Source organism: Oncorhynchus keta, chromosome 1 (genome assembly GCF_023373465.1).
Source record: "Oncorhynchus keta strain PuntledgeMale-10-30-2019 chromosome 1, Oket_V2, whole genome shotgun sequence".
Taxonomy (NCBI): domain Eukaryota; kingdom Metazoa; phylum Chordata; class Actinopteri; order Salmoniformes; family Salmonidae; genus Oncorhynchus; species Oncorhynchus keta.
Window position 1 is genome coordinate 82,363,891 of NC_068421.1, and position 27,622 is coordinate 82,391,512.

The following is a 27,622-nucleotide window of genomic DNA, read 5'->3' on the forward strand; positions in this document are numbered from 1 at the left end:
TGAAATGGTTACTTACAAGCCCTTAACCAACAGTGTAGACCTTACCATGAAATGCTTACTTACAAGCCCTTAACCAACAGTGTAGACCTTACCATGAAATGGTTACTTACAAGCCCTTAACCAACAGTGTAGACCTTACCATGAAATGGTTACTTACAAGCCCTTAACCAACAGTGTAGACCTTACTGTGAAATGGTTACTTACAAGCCCTTAACCAACAGTGTAGACCTTACCATGAAATGGTTACTTACAAGCCCTTAACCAACAGTGTAGACCTTACCATGAAATGGTTACTTACAAGCCCTTAACCAACAGTGTAGACCTTACTGTGAAATGGTTACTTACAAGCCCTTAACCAACAGTGTAGACCTTACCATGAAATGGTTACTTACAAGCCCTTAACCAACAGTGTAGACCTTACCATGAAATGGTTACTTACAAGCCCTTAACCAACAGTGTAGACCTTACTGTGAAATGGTTACTTACAAGCCCTTAACCAACAGTGTAGACCTTACCATGAAATGGTTACTTACAAGCCCTTAACCAACAGTGTAGACCTTACCATGAAATGGTTACTTACAAGCCCTTAACCAACAGTGTAGACCTTACCATGAAATGGTTACTTACAAGCCCTTAACCAACAGTGTAGACCTTACCATGAAATGGTTACTTACAAGCCCTTAACCAACAGTGCAGTTCAAGAAGAGTTAAGAAGATATTTACCAAATAAACTAAAGTAAAACATAATAAAAAGTAACACAAAATAACAATAACGAGGCTATATACAGGGGTACCGGTACCGAGTCAATGTGTGCGGGGGTACAGGTTAGTTGAGGTCATTTGTACTTGTAGGTAGGGGTGAAATGACTATGCATAGATAATAAACAGCGAGTAGCAGCAGCTTATAAAACAAATGGGTAGGGGGGGTGTCAATGTAATAGTCCGGTGGCCATTTGATTAATTGTGCAATCAATGTGTAGATGGTGGGGAGGAGACAAGTTTAAAAAATATTTTCAAGCCTTGAGACAATTGAGACATGGATTGTGTATGTGTTCCATTCAGAGGGTGAATGGGCAAGACTAAATCATGAATTGCCTTTGACCGGGGTATGATTGTAGATGCCTGGCGCATCGGTTGGTTTCAAGAACTGCAACGCTGCTGGGTTTTTCACACTCAACAGTTTCCCATGTGTATCAAGAAGGGTCCACCACCCAAAGAACATCCAGCCAACTTGACATAACTCTGGGAAGCATTGGAGTCAACATGGTCCTTCTGTAGCTCAGTTGGTAGAGCATGGCGCTTGTAACGCCAGGGTAATCCCGGGACCACCCATACGTTGTATGCACACATGACTGTAAGTCCTTTGGATAAAAGCGTCTGCTAAATGGCATATATTACATGGTCCAGCATCCCTGTGGAACACTTTCAACACCTTGTGGAGTCCATTCCCTGATGAATTGAGACTGTTCTGAGGGCAAAAGGGGGGGATGCAACTCAATATTAGGAAAGTGTTCCTAATGTTTGGTATCAGTCATCAGACTGACTGAACACAACAAAGTGGGGAGAGTATTTTACAGAGAAAGAGAGACAGAAAAACAGTCAGAAAGAAACTGAGAGAGAGAGAGAGAGCATTTTGTACCATTCTCTAGATCTCATTCCAGCAGTTTCAAAGAATCCTGTTTTCTGACTAGATCCAGGAAGCATTTAACCAACATGTTGGCTGATGTACGCAAGCAAAAAACAAATCCCTTATTGGAGCGATTCAATTATGAGCTTTGTGGGAAGAAGGGGCCAGGAAGCACGGCCATGATTGTCAGAGTCCGACATGTGATGTGACGTAAACATGAAACATCCATGGTTCAATCAGCTCTGGGAGTCTGAGTAGGGAACTTCAGCTCGACTGACACTGGATACATGAATGCAAAATGGAGGATGTCAAACAGACTGGGGGAAAGGGGGAGTTGACTGTTCTTGCTTACTACGTGACATGACCAGAAAAACTCTGGGCCCTAGTTATAGCCCAACCTACACACTCCTTTCAGAGAAGTGAGGATGAAAAAAAAGGGGTACAGTAGAAATCATAATTTCCAGTTAGCATTAAGTATTGTCACTGTTCTAAAAAAGCAATCAGGAAGTCCAATCAGAAGTGTTCCCAATGACCTCTGTGTGGCTTATACATCCTTCCCCAATGATACAGCTAAATCATCGACTTATTTCATTTATCCATTATTTTACCAGGTAAATTGACTGAGAACACATTCTCATTTACAGCAACAACCTGGGGAATAGTTACAGTGGAGAGGAGGGGGATGAATGAGCCAATTGCATTGGTTTTTATTAGGTGACAGTTTGGGAATTTAGCCAGGACACCAGGGTTACCACCCCTACTCTTACGATAAGTGCCATGGGATCTTTAATGACCTCAGAGAGTCAGGACACCCGTTTAAAATTCCAGCCGAAAGACAGCACCCTACACAGGGCAGTGTCCCCAATCACTGCCCTGGGGTATTGAGATATTTTTTTAGATTAAAGGAAAGAGTGCCTCCTACTGGCCCTCCATCACCACTTCCAGCAGCACCTGGTGTCCCATCCAGGGACTACCCAGGAACAACCCTGCTTAGCTTCAGAAGCAAGCCAGCAGTGGTATGCAGGGTGGTATGCTGCTGGCATCAACAACAGTCTTGATGGGAAGGGAAGGGGGCCATTACCACGGCAACAGGGGGAGAAGGAGAGTGCAAGTGTGAGAGAGATAGAGAGAGAGAGGGAGTCAAGAAGTGAGAAAAACAGGCAGAGATGTGTGATGGGGAGGGGAGAGAATTCTGGGACATGAAGTGAGTGAAAGACAGTGACGTAAGAGACTAAGACAATTAAAGAGAGAATAAATAGAGAACAAAGGAAAATAAAATAATATATTTTCTTAAGCATTGAGAAAAGACAATGGGCAGTTAAGTCTTCTTTAACTCAGGGAACATGGGGATTCCCCTATTCCTAACAAAGACCGTAATTAATTTGCCAGAATTCTACATGACATAACATTGAAGGTTGTGCAATGTAACAGTAATATTTAGACTTAGGGATGCCACCCGTTCGATAAAATACGGAACGGTTCCGTATTTCACTAAAAGAATAAACGTTTTGTTTTCGAAATGATCGTTTCTGGATTTGACCATGTTAATGACCAAAGGCTCATATTTCTGTGTGTTTATTATATTATAATTAAGTATATGATTCATTCAAACAGCAGCTCTTAGCAATGCTGGGATGCACAGCGCTGTTTATGACTTCAAGCCTATCAACTCCAGAGATTAGGCTGGCAATACTAAAGTGCCTATAAGAACATCCACAATAGTCAAAGGTTAATGAAATACAAATGGTATAGCGAGAAATAGTCCTATAATTCCTATAATAACTACAAGCTAAAACTTCTTAACTGGGAATATTGAAGTTAAAAGGAACCACCACCTTTCATACAGTTGAAGTTGGAAGTTTACATACACCTTAGCCAAATACATTTTAACTCAGTTTTTCACAATTCCTGTCATTTAATCCTAGTAAAAATTCTACAAGCTTCCCACAATAAGTTGGGTGAATTTTGGCCGATTCCTCCTGACAGAGCTGGTGTAACTGAGTCAGGTTTGTAGGCCTCCTTGGTCACACACACTTTTTCAGTTCTGCCCACAAATGTTCTATAGGATTGAGTTCAGGGCTTTGTGATGGCCACTCCAATACCTTGACTTTGTTGTCCTTATGCCATTTTCCACAACTTTGGAAGTATGCTTGGGGTCATTGTCCATTTGGAAGACCCATTTGCGATCAAGCTTTAACTTCCTGACTGATGTCTTGAGATGTTGCTTCAATATATCCACATAAGTTCCCCTCCTCATGATGCCATCTATTTTGTGAAGTGCACCAGTCTCTCCTGCAGCAAAGCACCCCCACCACATGATGCTGCCACCCCCTGTGTTTCACAGTTGGGCCCTCCCATCCCACGGTTGGGCCCTATTCTTCGGCTTGCAAGCCTCCTGTCACGCCCTGACCTGAGAGAGCCTTTTCATGTCTCTTTTTTCGGTTTGGTCAGGGTGTGATTTGGGTGGGTATTCTATGTTGTGTTTTCTATGTTTCTTTATTTCTATGTTTTGGCCGGGTATGGTTCTCAATCAGGGACAGCTGTCTATTGTTGTCTCTGATTGGGAATCATACTTAGGTAGCCCTTTTTCCCTCCTTCAGTGTGGGTAGTTGACTTGTGTTAGTGGCACTTAGCCCTCGTATGGTTCACGTCGTTTTGTATTGTTTATTGTTGACATTAGAAATAAAGGAAAATGTACGCTGACGACGCTGCACTTTGGTCCACTACTTTTGACGGCCGTGACACTCCCTTTTTGCTCCAAACATAACGATGGTCATTATGGCCAAACAGTTCTATTTTTGTTTCATCAGACCAGAGGACATTTCTCCAAAAAGTACGATCTTTGTCCCCATGTGCTGTTGCAAACCGCAGTCTGACTTTTTTTATGGCAGTTTTGGACAAGTAGCTTCTTCCTTGCTTAGCGGCCTTTCAGGTTATGTCGATATAGGACTTGTTTTACTGTGGATATCGATACTTTTGTACCTGTTTCCTCCAGCATCTTCACAAGGTCCTTTGCTGTTGTTCTGGGTTTGAGTTGCACTTTTCGCATCAAAGTACGTTCATCTCTAGGAGACAGAATGCATCTCCTTCCTGAGCGGTATGACAGCTGCGTGGTCCCATGGTGTTTATACTTGCGTACTATTGTTTGTACAGATGAACGTGGTACCTTCAGGCTTTTGGAAATTTCTCCCAACGATGAACCAGACTTGTGGAGGTCTTGGCTGATTTCTTCTGTTTTTCCCATGATGTCAAGCAAAGAGGCACTGAGTTTGAAGGTAGGCCTTGACATTTATCCACAGGTACACCTCCAATCACCTTAAGTTATGTCAATTGCCCTATCAGAAGCTTCTAAAGCCGTACCATTGTTTAAAGGCACATTCAACTTAGTGTATGTACACTTCTGACCCACTGGAATTGTTATACAGTGAATTATAAGTGAAATAATGTGTCTGTAAACAATTGTTGGAAAAATGACTTGTGTCATGCACAAAGTGGATGTCTTAACCGACATGCCAAAACTATAGTTTGTTAACAAGAAATGTGTGGAGTGGTTGAAACACTTAGGTTGGAGTCATTAAAACTAGTTTATGTAAACTTCCGACTTCAACTGTATGTTCTCATGTTCCGAGCAAGGAACGTAAACATTAGCTTTTTTACATGGCACATATTGCACTTTTACTTTTTTCCCCAAAACTGTGTTTTTGCATTATTTAAACCAAATTGAACATGTTTCATTATTTATTTGAGACTAAATTGAATTTATTTTCAGGTATTATATTAAGTTAAAACAAAAGTATTCATTAAGTATTGTTGTAATTGTCATTTAATACAAATGTGTATATACGTATATAAAAAATTGGCAGATTAATCGGTATTAATCAGAATCGGTCGACCTCTAGTTGACAGTAATCAGTGGTGGACAGTAATCAGTGGTGGACAGTAATCAGTGGTGGACAGCAATCAGTGGTGGACAGTAATCAGTGGTGGACAGCAATCAGTGGTGGACAGCAATCAGTGGTGGACAGCAATCAGTGGTGGACAGCAATCAGTGGTGGACAGCAATCAGTGGTGGACAGCAATCAGTGGTGGACAGCAATCAGTGGTGGACAGCAATCAGTGGTGGACAGCAATCAGTGGTGGACAGCAATCAGTGGTGGACAGCAATCAGTGGTGGACAGCATTACACAGTCTCAGCCAGGTACAGTGTGATGTTAGACAGTACTGAGTAGGGATCCACGGTGCCAATGTCTGTACTGTCTACAGACTGACAGCAGTTAACACAGGGAGGAAAACAGTCAGAGGTGTCACACACATGGAAGTATGCACAGACACAGCATACATACATAGATCAACACGTGTCAGGAAAAATTAACTACACTGCTGGTGTAGTAAGTGCTTTACATCACTCATCACTGTACAGGCCTGTAATCAAACTCTATCTGGGAGAAAACAGATCCTTCAGGCTACACTCTGGGACTGGAGAAAAGGAAACATCCCTGGTAGGTCCCAAGCTGTGTACTGGTAGGTCCCAAGCTGTGTACTGGTAGGTCCCAAGCTGTGTACCGGTAGGTCCCAAGCTGTGTACTGGTAGGTCCCAAGCTGTGTACCGGTAGGTCCCAAGCTGTGTACCGGTAGGTCCCAAGCTGTGTACCGGTAGGTCCCAAGCTGTGTACCGGTAGGTCCCAAGCTGTGTACCGGTAGGGCCCAAGCAGTGTACCGGTAGGGCCCAAGCAGTGTACCGGTAGGGCCCAAGCAGTGTACCGGTAGGGCCCAAGCAGTGTACCGGTAGGGCCCAAGCAGTGTACCGGTAGGTCCCAAGCAGTGTACCGGTAGGTCCCAAGCAGTGTACCGGTAGGTCCCAAGCAGTGTACCGGTAGGTCCCAAGCAGTGTACCGGTAGGGCCCAAGCAGTGTACCGGTAGGTCCCAAGCAGTGTATTTTTTTCAAAGGTTCGTCTGCCCTACATGGTTCTGTTGGTGGGAAGAACATTCAGCTATCCTTTCCCAAAACACAGTCCAGCACACACTCTGCACATGACAGATAAGAAAGAGTACATACAGTACTTCTATTACACTCAAACTACCATTGCTTTTCAGCACTTTGATGGACATGACCTTGAAGATAAAAGAGACAAGCTTTAGACGTTGACATGAAGAGATTCGGTATAGTGAGCAGAAACATTCTGTAGAGTAGAGAAATAACATAGACGTATGTGAATGAAAATGATGACTTAAGTAGCCAACAAGGGGAATGTGGAACGCATGAACTAAGACGTCATAAAGACGTCATTCTAGAATATGAAAACAAGAGGACACTAAACATAAACCATGTGTCTTTTGTGCCTTTTGTGGAGAAACAACAATTTTCTTATTTACATATTTTCCAAATATGTAATTTTCCAAACATTCGCTTTCAGAGAGAACATAAATCACTGTCACGTTATTTTGGAAAATAAAATATGTTTTGTGACAGAGCTCATATTGAACCACTCCTCTGGAGAGGGACAATGAAAAAAAGAGGGAGAAAAGAAAGATAGAAGGAGTAAGAAGACAGAGCTGAGGGAGAGGGAGAGGGAGAGGGAGAGGGAGAGGGAGAGAGGGAGAGAGAGGAAGGAGGGAGCCCAGTCTGTGGCTGACCTGTGAGACTAAACAGAACTTGCTTTAAATGGCATTCATTCCATGGGCTGGCAAATTGCAGTGGGATAGTTTTCCATTACATTCTTTAGTCTGTATACTTTTACAAAGTCAAGTTACCCTAGGTCAAACTCTGCTCTCAGTAAGCCTCCCCTCTCTCTCTCTTTGTGTCTCCCCCCTCTCTCTCTTTCTCTCACGCTATCTCTCTCTCACTCACAGTAACTCTCTGCCTCTCCCTCTGTCTCTTTCTCTCTGTATCTCTCTCTCGCTCTGTGTGTGAGTCTGAGTGTGCGTAGGCATGCATGTGTGTGATTGTGTGTGTATGTGTGAAGAGAAAGCCTTTTTAGGTTATCAGAAACAGGATTTGTTCTCTGGTCTTCTGGTTTCCTCATAGTATTTCAACAGCCACTTCCTCGTTTCTGTTCACCCTTTTGTCATCGTTATCATCATAAAGCAGTGTACTGGTACAGTAGGTCCCAAGCAATGTACTGATAGGTCCCAAGTAGTGCACTAGTAGGTCCCAAGCAGTGTACCGGTAGAATAGGTCCCAAGTAGTGCACTAGTAGGTCCCAAGCAGTGTACCGGTAGAGTAGGTCCCAAGCAGTGTACCGGTAGAGTAGGTCCCAAGCAGTGTACCGGTAGAGTAGGTCCCAAGCAGTGTACCGGTAGAGTAGGTCCCAAGCAGTGTACCGGTAGAGTAGGTCCCAAGCAGTGTACCGGTAGAGTAGGTCCCAAGCAGTGTACCGGTAGAGTAGGTCCCAAGCAGTGTACCGGTAGAGTAGGTCCCAAGTAGTGCACTAGTAGGTCCCAAGCAGTGTACCGGTAGAGTAGGTCCCAAGTAGTGAACTAGTAGGTCCCAAGCAGTGTACCGGTAGAGTAGGTCCCAAGCAGTGTACCGGTAGAGTAGGTCCCAAGCAATGTACTGGTATGTCCCAAGCAATGTACTGGTAGGTGCCAAGCACCATCATCATCATCATCATCATCACTATTACTATAATCACAATCACCATTACCATAGACATCACCATCATCATTCTTCAGGGTGCATTGTGTAGTGTGCAGCCAGTCAGACATCATAAACCATGACCACATGCCAACCACAGGTCTCAACCTCACTAACTAACAAACCAACCACAACCTCCAGTTAACCATCTCCATGACAACTGGTATACAGTAACAGTAGTCTACTGTAAGACATCATATTGTATTCTGTCTGTCCATGACCACTGAGAAACAACAGTGTTCTACTCCACCCATGGGAAACACTGACACATCCCTGAAGAAAACACTCCACTGAGCCCTTCCATTGGTTCATAGCACCTGACCAGTCCAGTCCATTGATAGGTCAGGGGAATCCTTGTCACAGTCCAAATATTTGACCAAGCCATTTCACTAGGAGAATATGTTGTGTTGGCATTTGGTGGGTGGCAAGTCCAAACACCCTCTCATTATAAACTACACAGGGGCAGTTATCTACACTCACACACACGCTCATGCACACACACATACACAACACACACACTACCTCCCCACACATAATGTAAATTATAGTCACGAATAGGGTTGTACATTTTGTGTAATATTCAGAGGTGGAAACTTTCTGTGGGAATTAACAGGAATATATGTGAATTAATGGGCATATATGGAAATTAATGGAAATATATGCAAATTAATACTAATACCATTTAAATGTAGATATGTTTAGCATTGGATAGATTTACTATATCATATGGAGACAGAAACAAACCTTTCACCTTATCATAATTAGACATAATTGCAAATGATTAAATCCTTCCAATAGAAATATAAAAAATATTTAAACTTTAATTAAATGAGTTGACTCTTCACATGGGATGATTTCACTGAACAACAAAAGAAAGGGAATATTGAATGATCCCCAATGATCCATCGCATCTCCCAAAAACATTTTCAACATACATCTGTAAAAGGATAGTCTACAAACTAAAGCTTTGGTTGTCTTCCTCTCAGGCTTCCATGTCTTCTCCCTGGACCTCCTCAATGTCCACCTCTTGAACATCAGACTCTCAGGCTTCCATGTCTTCTCCCTGGACCTCCTCAATGTCCACCTCTTGAACATCAGCCTCTCAGGCTTCCATGTCTTCTCCCTGGACCTCCTCAATGTCCACCTCTTGAACATCAGACTCTGAGGCCTCATCTTCACTGTCACTTTCCAACCTTGTTGAGGCTGGCTCGTTGTCAGGCTCAAAAAGCCTCAAATTTGCCCGGATGGCCAACAATTTTTTAACCCTTGTATTGGTAAGCCTGTTGCGCGCTTTGGTGTGTGTTCCCAAACAAGGACCAGTTGCGCTCTGAGGTGGCTGATCTTGGTGGGATTTGGAGAATGATAGAGGGAACAGGGGAAAGAGCCTCAGATCCACAAAGTCCCTTCCACCAGGTGGCTGATGAGATATGTTGGCATGACTGCCATATTGCATCTCCATCCCAAAGCCCTTGCTTGGAAGTGTACTTTGCCAGACTGCCAAGAACATTGCCCTAATCCAGGCCAAGGTGGCGAGACACGGTAGTGATGACAACAACGGCCTTGTTGATCTCTGCACCAGACAGGGTGCTCTAGCCAGCATACTTGGGGTCCAACATGTATGCTGTGGCATGTATGGGCTTCAGGCAGAAGTCTTCACGCTTTTTGATGCATTTCAGAACTGCAGTTTCCTCTGCTTGGAGCAACAGTGAAGTGGGCAGGGCAGTACGGTTTCTTCTCTTACATCTGCAAGCAGAGTCTGAACATCAGACAGGATGGCATTGTCTGCCTCAAGCCATGCAATGACTACTGTTATAGGTTTCAGGAGTTTCAGGCTGCTTACCACTCTCTCCCAAAATACATCATCCAGGAGGATCCTCTTGATGGGGCTGTCCATATCGGCAGACTGTGATATGGCCATTTCTTGGAGAGTCTCCTTCACCTCCAGGAGACTGTCAAACATGATGACAACACCACCCCAACAGGTGTTGCCAATGCAGCTTCAATGTGGTGCTCTTATTCTTCTCACTTTGCTTGGTGAGGTAGATTCCTGCTATAACTTGATGACCCTTCCTGTACCTAACCATTTCCTTTGCTCTCTTGTAGAGTGTATCCATTGTTTTCAGTGCCATACTGTCCTTGAGGAGCAGATTCAATGTATGAGCAGCACAGCCAATGGGTGTGATGTGAGGGTAGGCCTCCTCCACTTTAGACAAAGCAGCCTTCATGTTCGCAGCATTGTCTGTCACCAGTGCAAATACCTTCTGTGGTCCAAGGTAATTAGTGACTGCCTTCAGCTCATCTGCAATGTAGAGACCGGTGTGTCTGTTGTCCCTTGTGTCTGTGCTCTTGTAGAATACTGGTTGAGTGGTGAAGATGATGTAGTTAATTATTCCTTAACCACGAATAATCGACCACCCATCAGAGATGATTGCAATACAGTGTGCTTTCTCTATGATTTGCTTGACCTGCACTTGAACTCTGCATCCAGGAAATTAGTAGATAAAGCATGTCTGGTTGGAGGAGTGTATGCTGGGTGAAGAACATTCAGAAATCTCTTCCAATACACATTGCCTGTGAGCATCAGAGGTGAACCAGTTGCATACACAGCTTGAGCAAGACATTCATCAGCATTTCTCTGACTACGTTCCTCCATTGAGTCAAAAAACTTCTGATTGCAGGAGGACATGAGCTGTTGTTATCGATAAGGTGTCTGATTGATAATTTTCACCTCGAATAGAAGTAGAGGGACTTTTGTCAGAGGTTGCTTGTTGTGAGAGCTGAGGAAACTTTATGCACTTGGCCAGATGATTCTGCATCTTCGTTGCATTCTTCACATATGATTTTGCAAAGTATTTGGAAATGTACACAGATTTTCCTTCTACATTAGCTGCAGTGAAATATCTTCACACATCAGATAATGCCTGTGGAATTTTCCTGTAAAGATTAGAAAAATTTGTTAAAAACCCCCAAATACAATTCCATGTTCAGATAAATAGTTAAGCAGTTAGATTAAACAACTCCTTTGTAAGATACATATTTTAAATTAAACGTATGGAAACAGGTGAATTAACACTCCTCAGTTAGCAGGCTCAAGCAGGCTAAAACCCACATGGTAGCAAACACTAACTAGAAGAAATTGTTAAAAAGTTAGAAATGATTTAAACACACTTTGCTGTAGGCTACTATTTACTAGTTAACAAAAAATAATGTATGTCGTATAAAATATATTCACCTCACCCAGTATTGTAATCAAAACTTACCAGAAAGCTTGTAGTCCTTGGCTCAGACAGTTTAGTAGTGTGGGCTCAATAGCATCTCATTAGTGTGCAAGATCTTGAGAATATGCTGTACATGTGACGGAAGAATGCACTGTGCATGCAGAGGTTGCAATTCCATTGAATTGGGGATAGTTCAACCAAAATATGCCACAAGAACTAGAATTGCCTTATGTGTATCCCACAAAAAAGGTACACTGTTATAAGCTAACTTTTTTTGATGAAATTAAGCTAAATTCCCAGGCTTAACCTACCATGGAACATTTCCCGGGAAGTTTCCGGCCCTTTGCAACCCTAGTCACGAACTCACACAGCTTCCTACAGGATATACGCACAAGCAAGCAAACACAGATCATGGCCAGCAACACCACCGCACACATTAACTACAGGCAGATACTGTACATGCTCACATGAACAGACAAGCACAAGTGTGAACTAACTACAGATCTTAGATCATAATATGACCCATTTCATATCAGGAGGAAAATAATCCTGCAGCAGGAGGATTTTAATAAATATTTAAAATTTAGAATCACCGCAAGGAGAAGCTGGAAGCAATGTTTGTAGGCTATACAATAACTTAGACTGTAGGTCCATAGAGCGTCACTTCAAATATCCTATGTAGGCTATATGCAGGCTACAGCGCGTCTAGTGTGAATTCTTATGTGGATTATAAGAAATGGACATATTTGTAGGGGCTAGATGTATTTTTAATGAGGGGAAATCCTTTTTTTATATAAATAATTTTGTTAAATGTTCAAGGCAATCAATAGGCCGAATAAATTGTTGGTTGCCTCAGTGCCTGTGTGGTCCAAAGGTTACAGCCGCTGACCCCGCACACATTATGCCAGGATGAGTGAAGTCGAATCTCTTCTCCTTCCTTCGTTCCCGTAGTCCCCCAATCGATCCGAATGGTCAAGGCGATGAGTGAGTCGAGATCCGTCGGTAGTTCCCGGGCTGCAAGGTCGTCTTTTACTTCTTCCGATACTCTGTGTAGGAACACTGTCGAACAGCGCTTCCGGGTTCCAAGCACTCTCAGCTGCCAACGTGCAGAAATCCACTGCGTAGTCTGCCACACTACGGGAGCCTTGACATGGGTGGAGCAGCTTGCGAGCAGCCTCTCTCCTGGAAAAAGGAGAATCAAACACCTTCCCAACTTCCTCCATAAACTCCTCCAGACTGAGGCAGACGGCGGACTGTTGCTCCCACACCGCCGTGGCCCAGGCAAGTGCCCTCCCGGACATCAGCGTTATGATGTACGCTATCCTCGAGCGGTCTGAGGGGAACAAAGAAGGCTGCAGCTCGAAGAATTAGGGAACACTGGGAGAGAAAAGCCTGGCAGGTTCTGGAATCTCCAGCGTACCGCTCTGGAGGAGGTAAGCAGGGTTCTCTGGACACTGGGGTAGGCTGGGGGATTACGGGTGTGACCCGCTGCCCTGTGGGGAATCCGCAGAATTGCTCCAGCAATGTATTGAACGCCTGGTCATGGAATTCTGCAGGGAATGGAGTCCCTCCCCTATGACCTTGAAGTAACTCATTGTGTCTTCCAAGGGTGGCTCCTTGCAGGGAGACAGCATTGTGCAGCTGGTCTGCTCGGTGAGTCTGCTGGGTTAGTCATGGCCAGTTTGTACTATCAGGTTTCAGGTATGACCCAAAGAAAAGTATATTTATAGTATAGGGGCAGGCAAACAACAGGTCAAAGGCAGGCAGAGGTCAGTAATCCAGAGAACGGCAGGCAGGGTCAGGGTCAGGGCAGGCAGAACGGTCAAAACTGGGAAGGACTAGGAAACAGGAAGATGATCAGACAGGAGCAGGGGATCAAACGGTGGTAGATTTCACGGAACAAAACGAACTGGCAACAGACAAACAGAGAACACAGGTATAAATACACTGGGGATAATGGGGAGGATGGGTGACACCTAGATGGGGGTGGAGACAAGCAGAGAGCCAGGTGTGACAGTTTCCAAAAGTGTCTGGTGTGTGTCTGGTCATATTTTTAAAAAATCAAGATCATGGGTATTTTTCTCTGACTGTCCATATTTTAAATGTGAAACTAATCAAGTGTATCGGGGAGTTTGAGTTATTTTATTATATTATTATATATTATTTATACCAGAAGGGCGTATGCCGTAATCTAACCCACGCTGACACGGTAGACCTATATGTGAAGGTAGTGTTCCTAACCGCTAGACCACCCGAGGTTACGATTTATCAACGTTTGGGCAGCTCATTCCTAACCTAAGGATACACTTCACAATTGTATATCATAGCCTAGTGGAGACCAATATCTATATCGTGTTATTAAGCTACATAAAATGATGGTTGTTTTTGTGTGTGGATGCATTTAAAATACATTTTAGTACGTTTGAATTTGCAGTAACAGGACCTACGGCTACCATTTGAGCGAGCGAGGGAGAATATTATTTGATAACAGGCCTGATCCCAATGATTCGACTGCCCCCGCATGGAGAGAAAGAGAACTGCGAATTTTTAAGGAATCACAAGGCTCATTCCTTTCCTGATGATGTGGGAACATTCTCTGCAAGAAAAGGGTGATCAAGTTAAAACTTGACATCTGTAATGTTCCACTTCCACATGCACTGACTGAGTGTACAGTACTTTCCACAGGGAGCCTTGGCTCTTCAAGATGAGTATGGCCAGAGTCTCCTCTCCAGACTAGTCACGTTGGTTTTGACCCGCCCTGTCCAGCCTGCTGCTCCCTCTCTCTGCTTCTCCACATCAACAATCTACGATTGTATCATGATGATGATGATGATATTCTTGACAAAGGTTAATGTTCTAGAGTAATGTGTGAATCTCAGCAAGGCAAATCAACTCAAAACAGGAAATCTTCTTCATAAGCGACATTGTCTTTGCAGAGCATATTGTATGTGTTTACACGGCATAAACAATAAGAAGCTGCAAAGTGGTGTTGGAGAGAATAGTTGTCATGCGGTTGGATAAACACACGTTTGAGGCCGTGACAGTGGAACAGTGGAGTGCTAATACAAATCCTGCTGGGAGTGTTTAGTTGCGTCATCACCATGCTACATTTAGGAAATTGCAATACATCAAGTACAGTAGGTGAGCTTTAGCTAACATCACAACTGCATCTGGATGGACCAGTAGTACAGCTGTACAGACTCACACCACACCAATGTAAACAAACAAATGCCACACAGTCAACGTGATATAGTTTTGATTCCCTAACACACACTCAACTATAGAATTCATGATTAACAGATATTTAGAGACTGAACATAGGAAAGAGAGAGAGGGCTATATATAATGAACATTGGATAGAGAGAGACATCTACACACAAACAGAACATGGGAAAAATGATACAGAAAGGGGGAAGAAAGTCTGGATTGACAGCGTAAGAGGGAGAAATACAGTACATTGGGGGGTTAGAACTAAAACGTATGCATAACAATTCTAATGAATGGCAACACATCATGCACTTAACTGAAGCTGAGAAAAGCTATAGAAGCACATGAGAGAAAGATGAAGTGATTGTGACAGAAAGCGACAGAAAAAGACAGAGAGAAATAAATTAAGAGACAGTGTTTTATCCTTGTTCTGACCTGTGAGTGTGGCTGGAAGCATGGAGTCTCTTGATGACTTCCTCGCTGAAGTCAAAGTGGACCCTGCTTCTGTGACAGGGCGAACGCCGATACATAGCACCAACACCCCAGCTACCCAGCACCATCAGACACGCACCTCAAACACACATCAGCTCATACACACCTCAGGTCTACACACACACACACACACACACACACACACACACACACACACACACACACACACACACACACACACACACACACACACACACACACACACACACACACACAATCAACATTAACTATCTAAACAGACCAACTTCCACTATCATAAATGCAACATTCAAGAATACATCAAACACACAACAGCAGCAACAACAACCATCCAACATCCTTTGCAAATCGCGACTTTCTCTTTCTTTCTCTCTCTCCCTTTCACACGCACTCTCACACTCTTTCACATGCCCTTTCACACTCTGTGTGTCCAGTGAGAGCTGTGCTGTGTAGTTGTCCCAGTCCCAGCCTGCATTTCCTTCCCCTGGTGTGTGAGGAGATGTGGTCTCTCTGAGCCGGCACCGGCAGCGCACTAAGACCTGGAGCAGAGTCACTGGAATGGAGTCACTACTGTCACTAGGATAGAGGGGGAATAAAGGTATGTATCTACTGTGTTCCTGTGAAATACATGTAGCGATTTATAAATGTGTAACACATGTAGATATATAAATGTGTAATACATGTAGCTATATAAATGTGTAACACATGTAGCTATATAAATGTGTAACACATGTAGATATATAAATGTGTAATACATGTAGATATATAAATGTGTAACACATGTAGCTATATAAATGTGTAATACATGTAGCTATATAAATGTGTAATACATGTAGCTATATAAATGTGTAATACATGTAGCTATATAAATGTGTAACACATGTAGCTATATAAATGTGTAATACATGTAGATATATAAATGTGTAATACATGTAGATATATAAATGTGTAATACATGTAGATATATAAATGTGTAATACATGTAGATATATAAATGTGTAATACATGTAGATATATAAATGTGTAATACATGTAGCTATATAAATGTGTAATACATGTAGCTATATAAATGTGTAACACATGTAGCTATATAAATGTGTAACACATGTAGATATATAAATGTGTAACACATGTAGCTATATAAATGTGTAATACATGTAGATATATAAATGTGTAACACATGTAGATATATAAATGTGTAATACATGTAGCTATATAAATGTGTAATACATGTAGCTATATAAATGTGTAACACATGTAGCTATATAAATGTGTAATACATGTAGATATATAAATGTGTAACACATGTAGATATATAAATGTGTAATACATGTAGCTATATAAATGTGTAATACATGTAGCTATATAAATGTGTAACACATGTAGCTATATAAATGTGTAATACATGTAGATATATAAATGTGTAACACATGTAGCTATATAAATGTATAATACATGTAGATCTATAAATGTGTAACACATGTAGATATATAAATGTGTAATACATGTAGCTATATAAATGTGTAACACATGTAGATATATAAATGTGTAATACATGTAGATATATAAATGTGTAATACATGTAGCTATATAAATGCGTAATACATGTAGCTATATAAATGTATAATACATGTAGCTATATAAATGTGTAATACATGTAGCTATATAAATGTATAATACATGTAGCTATATAAATGTGTAATACATGTAGCTATATACATGTATAATACATGTAGCTATATAAATGTGTAATACATGTAGCTATATAAATGTGTAATACATGTAGCTATATAAATGTATAATACATGTAGCTATATAAATGTGTAATACATGTAGCTATATAAATGTGTAATACATGTAGCTATATAAATGTATAATACATGTAGCTATATAAATGTGTAATACATGTAGCTATATAAATGTGTAATACATGTAGATATATAAATGTGTAATACATGTAGCTATATAAATGTATGATACATGTAGCTATATAAATGTGTAATACATGTAGCTATATAAATGTGTAATACATGTAGATATATAAATGTGTAATACATGTAGATATATAAATGTGTAATACATGTAGCTATATAAATGTGTAATACATGTAGCTATATAAATGTGTAATACATGTAGATATATAAATGTGTAATACATGTATCTATATAAATGTGTAACACATGTAGCTATATAAATGTGTAATACATGTAGCTATATAAATGTGTAACACATGTAGCTATATAAATGTGTAACACATGTAGCTATATAAATGTGTAATACATGTAGATATATACATGTGTAATACATGTAGCTATATAAATGTGTAACACATGTAGCTATATAAATGTGTAATACACGTAGCTATATAAATGTGTAATACATGTAGATATATAAATGTGTAATACATGTAGATATATAAATGTGTAACACATGTAGCTATATAAATGTGTAATACATGTAGCTATATAAATGTGTAACACATGTAGCTATATAAATGTGTAATACATGTAGATATATAAATGTGTAATACATGTAGCTATATAAATGTGTAATACATGTAGATATATAAATGTGTAACACATGTAGATATATAAATGTGTAACACATGTAGCTATATAAATGTGTAATACATGTAGCTATATAAATGTGTAATACATGTAGCTATATAAATGTGTAATACATGTAGCTATATAAATGTGTAATACATGTAGCTATATAAATGTGTAATACATGTAGCAATATAAATGTGTAATACATGTAGCAATATAAATGTGTAATACATGTAGATATATAAATGTGTAACACATGTAGCTATATAAATGTGTAATACATGTAGCTATATAAATGTGTAATACATGTAGCTATATAAATGTGTAATACATGTAGCTATATAAATGTGTAATACATGTAGCTATATAAATGTGTAATACATGTATCTATATAAATGTGTAATACATGTAGCTATATAAATGTGTAATACATGTAGATATATAAATGTGTAACACATGTAGCTATATAAATGTGTAATACATGTAGCTATATAAATGTGTAATACATGTAGATATATAAATGTGTAATACATGTAGATATATAAATGTGTAACACATGTAGATATATAAATGTATAATACATGTAGCTATATAAATGTGTAATACATGTAGCTATATAAATGTATAATACATGTAGATATATAAATGTGTAATACATGTAGATATATAAATGTGTAATACATGTAGATATATAAATGTGTAATACATGTAGATATATAAATGTGTAATACATGTAGCTATATAAATGTATAATACATGTAGATATATAAATGTGTAATACATGTAGATATATAAATGTGTAATACATGTAGATATATAAATGTGTAATACATGTAGCTATATAAATGTATAATACATGTAGCAATATAAATGTGTAATACATGTAGCAATATAAATGTGTAATACATGTAGATATATAAATGTGTAACACATGTAGCTATATAAATGTGTAATACATGTAGCTATATAAATGTGTAATACATGTAGATATATAAATGTGTAATACATGTAGCTATATAAATGTGTAATACATGTAGCTATATAAATGTATAATACATGTAGCTATATAAATGTGTAATACATGTAGATATATAAATGTGTAACACATGTAGCTATATAAATGTGTAATACATGTAGCTATATAAATGTGTAATACATGTAGCTATATAAATGTGTAATACATGTAGCTATATAAATGTGTAACACATGTAGATATATAAATGTATAATACATGTAGCTATATAAATGTGTAATACATGTAGCTATATAAATGTGTAACACATGTAGCTATATAAATGTATAATACATGTAGATATATAAATGTGTAATACATGTAGCTATATAAATGTGTAATACATGTAGATATATAAATGTGTAACACATGTAGCTATATAAATGTATAATACATGTAGATATATAAATGTGTAATACATGTATCTATATAAATGTATAATACATGTAGCTATATAAATGTGTAACACATGTAGCTATATAAATGTGTAACACATGTAGATATATAAATGTGTAACACATGTAGATATATAAATGTGTAACACATGTAGATATATAAATGTGTAATACATGTAGATATATAAATGTGTAACACATGTAGCTATATAAATGTATAATACATGTAGATATATAAATGTGTAATACATGTAGATATATAAATGTGTAATACATGTAGCTATATAAATGTGTAATACATGTAGCTATATAAATGTATAATACATGTAGCTATATAAATGTGTAATACATGTAGATATATAAATGTGTAACACATGTAGCTATATAAATGTGTAATACATGTAGCTATATAAATGTGTAATACATGTAGCTATATAAATGTGTAATACCTGTAGCTATATAAATGTGTAACACATGTAGATATATAAATGTATAATACATGTAGCTATATAAATGTGTAATACATGTAGCTATATAAATGTGTAACACATGTAGCTATATAAATGTATAATACATGTAGATATATAAATGTGTAATACATGTAGCTATATAAATGTGTAATACATGTAGATATATAAATGTGTAACACATGTAGCTATATAAATGTATAATACATGTAGATATATAAATGTGTAATACATGTATCTATATAAATGTATAATACATGTAGCTATATAAATGTGTAACACATGTAGCTATATAAATGTGTAACACATGTAGATATATAAATGTGTAACACATGTAGCTTTATAAATGTGTAACACATGTAGATATATAAATGTGTAACACATGTAGATATATAAATGTGTAACACATGTAGATATATAAATGTGTAACACATGTAGATATATAAATGTGTAATACATGTAGATATATAAATGTGTAACACATGTAGCTATATAAATGTATAATACATGTAGATATATAAATGTGTAATACATGTATCTATATAAATGTATAATACATGTAGCTATATAAATGTGTAACACATGTAGCTATATAAATGTGTAACACATGTAGATATATAAATGTGTAACACATGTAGCTTTATAAATGTGTAACACATGTAGATATATAAATGTGTAACACATGTAGGTATATAAATGTGTAACACATGTAGATATATAAATGTGTAACACATGTAGATATATAAATGTGTAATACATGTAGCTATATAAATGTGTAACACATGTAGCTATATAAATGTATAATACATGTAGATATATAAATGTGTAACACATGTAGATATATAAATGTGTAACACATGTAGATATATAAATGTGTAACACATGTAGATATATAAATGTGTAACACATGTAGATATATAAATGTGTAATACATGTAGCTATATAAATGTGTAACACATGTAGATATATAAATGTGTAATACATGTAGATATATAAATGTGTAAGTCCTCACAGTGACTGTACGTACATACCACAACCAGAAGCCATGGATTACAGGCAACATTCTCACTGAGCTAAAGGGTAGAGCTGCCGTATTCAAGGTGAGGGACTCTAACCCGGAAGCTTACAAGAACTCACATCAACACCATTATCCCAGAAACCCTAGACCCACTCCAATTTGCATACCGCCCAAACAGATCATCAGATGATGCAATCTCTATTGCACTCCACACTGCCCTGGCTGTAGTGGAGCAGGTTGAGAGCTTCAAGTTCCTTGGTGTCCACATCAACAATGAACTAGCATGGTCAAAACACACCAAGACAGTCTTGAAGAGGGCACGGCAAATCCTATTCCCCCTCAGGAAACTAAAAAGATTTGGCATGGGTCCTGAGTTCCTCAAAAGGTTCTACAGCTGCAACATCGAGAGCATCCTGACTGGTTGCATCACTGCCTGGTGCGGCAATTGTTCGGCCTCTGACTGCAAGGCACTACAGAGACTAGTGCGTACGGCCCAGTACATCATTGGGACTAAGCTGCCTACCCAACCCCTCTTTTTACGCTGCGGCTACTCTCTGTTTATCATATATGCATAGTCACTTTAACTATACATTCATGTATAGGGGGAGACACCCTGGACCCAAACTGTTACAAACCTATATCCATCCTGCCCTGCCTATCTAAGGTCTTTGAAAGCCAAGTCAACAAACAGATCACTGACCATCTCGAATCCCACCGTACCTTCCCCGCTGTGCAATCCGGTTTCCGAGCCAGTCACGGGTGCACCTCAGCCACGCTCAAGGTACTAAAAGATATCATAACCGCCATCGATAAAAGACAGTACTTTGCAGCCGTCTTCATCGACCTGGCCAAGACTTTCGACTCTGTCAATCACCATAATCTTATCGGCAGACTCAGTAACCTCGGTTTTTCTAATGACTGCCTTGCCTGGTTCACCAACTACTTTGCAGACAGAGTTCAGTGTGTCAAATCGGAGGGCATGTTGTCCGGTCCTCTGGCAGTCTCTATGGGGGTACCACAGGGTTCAATTCTCGGGCAGACTCTTTTCTCTGTATATATCAATGATGTTGCTCTTGCTGCGGGCGATTCCCTGATCCACCTCTACGCAGACAACACCATTCTGTATACTTCTGGCCCTTCCTTGGACACTGTGCTATCTAACCTCCAAACGAGCTTCAATGCCATACAACACTCCTTCTGTGGCCTCCAACTGCTCTTAAACGCTAGTAAAACCAAATGCATGCCTGTCAACCGTTCGCTGCCTGCACCCGCACTCCCGACTAGCATCACCACCCTGGATGGTTCCGACCTAGAATATGTGGATATCTATAAGTACCTAGGTGTCTGGCTAGACTGCAAACTCTCCTTCCAGACTAATATCAAACATCTCCAATCCAAAATCAAATCTAGAGTCGGCTTTCTATATCGCAACAAAGCCTCCTTCACTCACGCCGCAAAACTTACCCTAGTAAAACTGACTATCCTACCGATCCTCGACTTCGGCGATGTCATCTACAAAATAGCTTCCAATACTCTACTCAGCAAACTGGATGCAGATTATCACAGTGCCATCCGTTTTGTTACTAAAGCACCTTATACCACCCACCACTGCGACCTGTATGCTCTAGTCAGCTGGCCCTCGCTACATGTTCGTCACCAGACCCACTGGCTCCAGGTCATCTACAAGTCTATGATAGGTAAAGCTCCGCCTTATCTCAGTTCACTGGTCACGATGGCAACACCCACCCGTAGCACGCGCTCCAGCAGGTGTATCTCACTGATCATCCCTAAATCCAAAACCTGATTTGGTCGCCTTTCCTTCCAGTTCTCTGCTGCCTGCGACTGGAACGAATTGCAAAAATCTCTGAAGTTGGAGACTTTTATCTCCCTCACCAACTTTAAACATCTGCTATCTGAGCAGCTAACCGATCGCTGCAGCTGTACATAGTCCATCGGTATATAGCCTACCTCATCCCCATACTGTTTTTATTTAATTTACTTTTCTGCTCTTTTGCACACCAGTATCTCTACCTGCACATGATCATCTGATTATTTATCACTACAGTGTTAATCTGCTAAATTGTAATTATTTACTCCTATGGCCTATTTATAGCCTACCCCCTCATGCCTTTTGCACACAATGTATATAGATAATTTTTTTCCTACTATGTTATTTACTTGTTTACTCCATGTGTAACTCTGTGTTGTTGTCTGTTCACACTGCTATGCTTTATCTTGGCCAGGTCGCAGTTGCATTTGAGAACTTGTTCTCAACTAGCCTACCTGGTTAAATAAATTTTTTTTAAAAAAAATGTACATACTACCTCAATTGGGCCAACCAACCAGTGCTCCTGCACAATGGCTAACCGGGCTACCATATCTACATGTACATACTACCTCAATCAGCCTGACGAACCGGTGTCTGTATGTAGCCTCGCTACTGTATATAGCCTGTCTTTTTACTGTTGTTTTATTTCTTTACCTACCTATTGGTCACCTAAACACCTGTTGTATTCAGCGTATATATGTATGTATATATATGAGAGAGAGAGAGAGAGAGAGAGAGAGAGAGAGAGAGAGAGAGAGAGAGAGAGAGAGAGAGAGAGAGAGAGAGAGAGAGAGAGAGAGAGAGAGAGAGAGAGAGAGAGAGAGAGAGAGAGAGAGAGAGAGAGAGAGAGAGAGAGAGAGAGAGAGAGAGAGAGAGAGAGAGAGAGAGAGAGAGAGAGAGAGAGAAGAATTTGTCCGATACCCACTAATTATCAAAATCCAGAAAAAACCCTACAGAGCCCCAGGACAACAGCACAATTAGACCCAACCAAATCATGAGAAAACAGAAAGATAATTACTTAACACATTGGAAAGAATTAACAAAAAAACAGAGCAAACTAGAATGCTATTTGGCCCTACACAGAGAGTACACAGCGGCAGAATACCTGACCACTGTGACTGACCCAAAATTAAGGAAAGCTTTGACTATGTACAGACTCAGTGAGCATAGCCTTGCTATTGAGAAAGGCCGCCGTAGGCAGACATGGCTCTCAAGAGAAGACAGGCTATGTGCTCACTGCCCACAAAATGAGGTGGAAACTGAGCTGCACTTCCTAACCTCCTGCCCAATGTATGACCATATTAGAGATACATATTTCCCTCAGATTACACAGATCCACAAAGAATTCGAAAACAAATCCAATTTTGAAAAACTCCCATATCTACTGGGTGAAATTCCACAGTGTGCCATCACAGCAGCAAGATTTGTGACCCGTTGCCACGAGAAAAGGGCAACCAGTGAAGAACAAACAGCATTGTAAATATAACCCATATTTATGCTTATTGATTTTATCTTGTGTCCTTTAACTATTTGTACATTGTATATATATATATAATTATGATATGACATTTGTAATGTCTTTACTGTTTTGAAAATTCTGTATGTGTAATGTTTACTGTTCATTTTTGTTGTTTTTCACTTTATATATTCACTTTGTATGTTGTCTACCTCACTTGCTTTGGCAATGTTAACACATGTTTCCCATGCCAATAAAGCCCTTGCATTGAATTGAATTGAATTGAGAGAGAGATGGCTTAATTAATTAGATTAATATTATTTCTATTCAGGGAAAAACAAGAGGTCACTTGGTCGGGTCCACCGAAAGTATTATTAAAGAGATGCTTTACATTGAAATACAGACAGAGATGTAGTAGTCCCAGAGTCAATGATCCAAGGTCAGTTTTGCATTTCACCTCCTGATGATTATAATAACTAACAGTGTTAGAATAAAAAAACAGGGCTTAATCATACTCTCTCTCTGTCCATCTGTCTCTCGTCTGCGGGTATGTTTTAATTAGCCACTTTTCTTACCTCTTTCCCTTTCTGTCTTCTACACCTTTCTCCCCACCTCGTCTTTCTTCCTCGTTTCATAATACACACCATATGCGCATTGAAGTACAGATTGAACTTGTATTTATAATATAATATTACAATGATCATAATTCTAATGCATTTATGATGTATTTATAACACCTAGATAATGAACCTATATCAATAAAGCGTTTCACATTCTCCACTGGTTGAAATTAAGTATCTAATTGAAATACTATCCTGTGTCCTCAGACTAATGCAGATACAAATCAGCTTGTACTTAATTCACACATGCAAACACAGCATCATTCAAATAATGGAGTTTGATATGACTGAACAAAAATGTCTCAGATTCATATCTGAACCACACCTTTATTTGCCAAGGAAGAGTACATGATCAGTGAATATATTCAATGTACAGGCTACAATGTGGGAATCTCATGCGTGGTAATAACTACAGTACATGTGTATATAGGACTTGCATCATTGGCACAATAAAGTTATTATATTCTACTCTATCCATAGGATTCATTAATGCCATTCAGACTTGAAGTTGATTCAACAACTATGATTGCTGAGGTTCATAGATTGGTATAAATATTATTTCAGAACCTAATGTTTTAGGGTCCATACACAGATCGGCTACATACTGTAGCTAGCTACACATCCATAGGCATACAGTTATTTTTATCCTCCACTACACAATAAACAATTAAATAGTTAGCTAGCTATGTTACTTCAACTGCATTGCAAGGCAAGCTTACATAATTGTACTTTCAATTTGCAGTAAATGCTTTTAATACTAAACAAACAACACAAAGAAAAATGTATCCAAAATGGAGATGTATGGGTAAACCACTTCTCCAATATTTTTCCAATTTATAACAAAGAACAAACAGCAAAAACATATACATGATCAAATGCTAATCTTAGAATCAACTATTAAAGACTACCAGAACCCACTGGATTCTCCAATTACCTTGAATGAACTACAGGACAAAATAAAAACCCTGCAACCTGTGGTGTTGATGGTATCCTCAATGAAATGATCAAATATACAGACAACAAATTCCAATTTGCTGAACTAAAACTCTTTTACATCATCCTTCGCTCTGGCATCTCCCCAATATTTGGAACCAAGGACTGATCACCCCAATCCACAAAAGTGGAGACAAATTTGACATCAATAACTGCCGTGGGATATGCGTATAAAGCAACCTTGGGAAAATCATCTGCATTATCATTAACAACAGACACATATATTTCCTCAGCGAAAACAACATACTGAGCAAATGTCAAATTGGCTTTTTACCAAATTACCATACGACAGACCACGTTTTCACCCTGCACACCCTAATTGACAAACAAACAAACCAAAACAAAGGCAAAGTCTTCTCATGCTTTGTTGATTTCAAAAAAGCCTTTGACTCAATTTGGCATGAGAGTCTGTAATACAAACTGATGGAAAGTGTTGGGGGAAAAACATACAACATTATAATATCCATGTACACAAACAACAAGTTTGCAGTTAAAATAGGCAAAAAACACACACATTTCTTCCCACAGGGCTGAGGGGGTAAACAGGGATGCAGCTTAATCCCCACCCTCTTCAACATATATATCAACGAATTGGCAAGGGCACTAGAAATGTCTGCAGCACCCGGCCTCACCCTACTAGAATTTGAAGTCAAATGTCTAGGGTTTGCTGATGATCTGGTGCTTCTGTCACCAACCAAGGAGGGCCTACAGCAGCACCTAGATCTTCTGCACAGATTCTGCGAGACCTAGGCCCTGACAGTAAATCTCAGTAAGATCAAAATAGTGGTGTTCCAAAAAAGGTCCAGTCGCCAGGACCACAAATACAAACTCCATCTAGACACCGTTGCCCTAGAGCACACAAAAAACCATACATACCTTGGCCTAAACATCAGCGCCACAGGTCACTTCCACAAAGCTGTGAACGATTCAACCAATTAGGATCTGTCTAAAAATACTTGAATCAGTTATAGAACCCATTGCCCTTTATGGTTGTGAGGTCTGGGGTCCGCTCACTAAACAAGAATTCACAAAATGGGACAAACACCAAATTGAGACTCTGCATGCAAAATTCTGCAAAAATGTCCTCTGTGTACAAGGTAAAACACCAAATAATGCATGCAGAACAGAATTAGGCCGATAAATGCTCATTTTAAAAGCCGTTAAATTCTACAACCACCTAAAAGGACGCGATTCCCAAACCTTCCATAACAAAGCCATCATCTACAGAGAGATGAACCTGGAGAAGAGTCCCCAAAGCAAGCTGGTCCTGGGGCTCTGTTCACAAACACAAACACACCCCACAGAGCCCCAGGACATCAGCACAATTAGACCCAACCAAATCATGGGAATACAAAAAGAGAATTACTTGAGACATTGGAAAGAATTAACAAAAAACTGAGCAAACTAGAATGCTATTTGGCCCTAAACAGAGAGTACACAGTGGCAGAATACCTGACCACTGTGACTGACCCAAACTTAAGGAAAGTTTTGACTATGTACAGACTCCGTGAGCATAGCCTGGCAAATGAGAATGGCCGCTATAGGCAGACCTGGCTCTCAAGAGAAGACAGGCTATGTGCACACTGTCCACAAACTGAGGTGGAAATTGAGCTGTACTTCCTAACCTTCTGCCAAATGTTTGACCATACTAGAGACATATATTTCCCTCAGATTACACAGATCCACAAAGAATTCGCAAACAAACCCACTTTTGATAAACTCCCATATGCATTGGGTGAACTACCACAGTGTGCCACCACAACAGCAAGACTTGTGACCTGTTGCCACAAGAAAAGGGCAACCAGTGATGAACAAACACTATTGTAAATACAACCCATATTTATGTTTATTTATTTTCCCAGTTGTACTTTAACTATTTGAAAATCGTTACAACACTGTTATTAGACATAATATGAAATGTAAAGTGTATTTATTCTTTTAGAACATCTGTGAGTGTATTATTTACTGTTAATTTGTTTTGTTAATTTCGTTTTTGTTTATTATCCACTTGCTTTGGCAAAGTTAACACGTTTCCCATGCCAATAAAGCCATTGAATTTAATTAAATTAAATGTGTTGTGGGGTATTTTATTAGGATCCCCATTAGCTGTTGCCAAAGCAGCAGCT

At 39.5% G+C, this 27,622-nt stretch overlaps 1 protein-coding gene across 5 annotated transcripts in view; it reads right to left on the reverse strand.

Moving 5' to 3' along the window:
- The window catches only part of LOC118378517 (cAMP-specific 3',5'-cyclic phosphodiesterase 4B-like), a 374,366-nt gene that overhangs the window by 95,624 nt on the left and 251,120 nt on the right, over positions 1-27,622 (reverse strand). Inside the window, exon 1 of one of the 5 annotated variants that reach the window (XM_052462244.1) lies at positions 15,123-15,334. The exons of the other annotated variants lie outside the window; for them this stretch is intronic. Within the exon in view, the coding sequence (XP_052318204.1) occupies positions 15,123-15,247 (125 nt within the window). The 5' untranslated portion in view covers positions 15,248-15,334. Of the gene's footprint in view, positions 1-15,122; positions 15,335-27,622 lie in introns of those variants that run through there. 5 annotated transcript variants of the gene reach the window in all.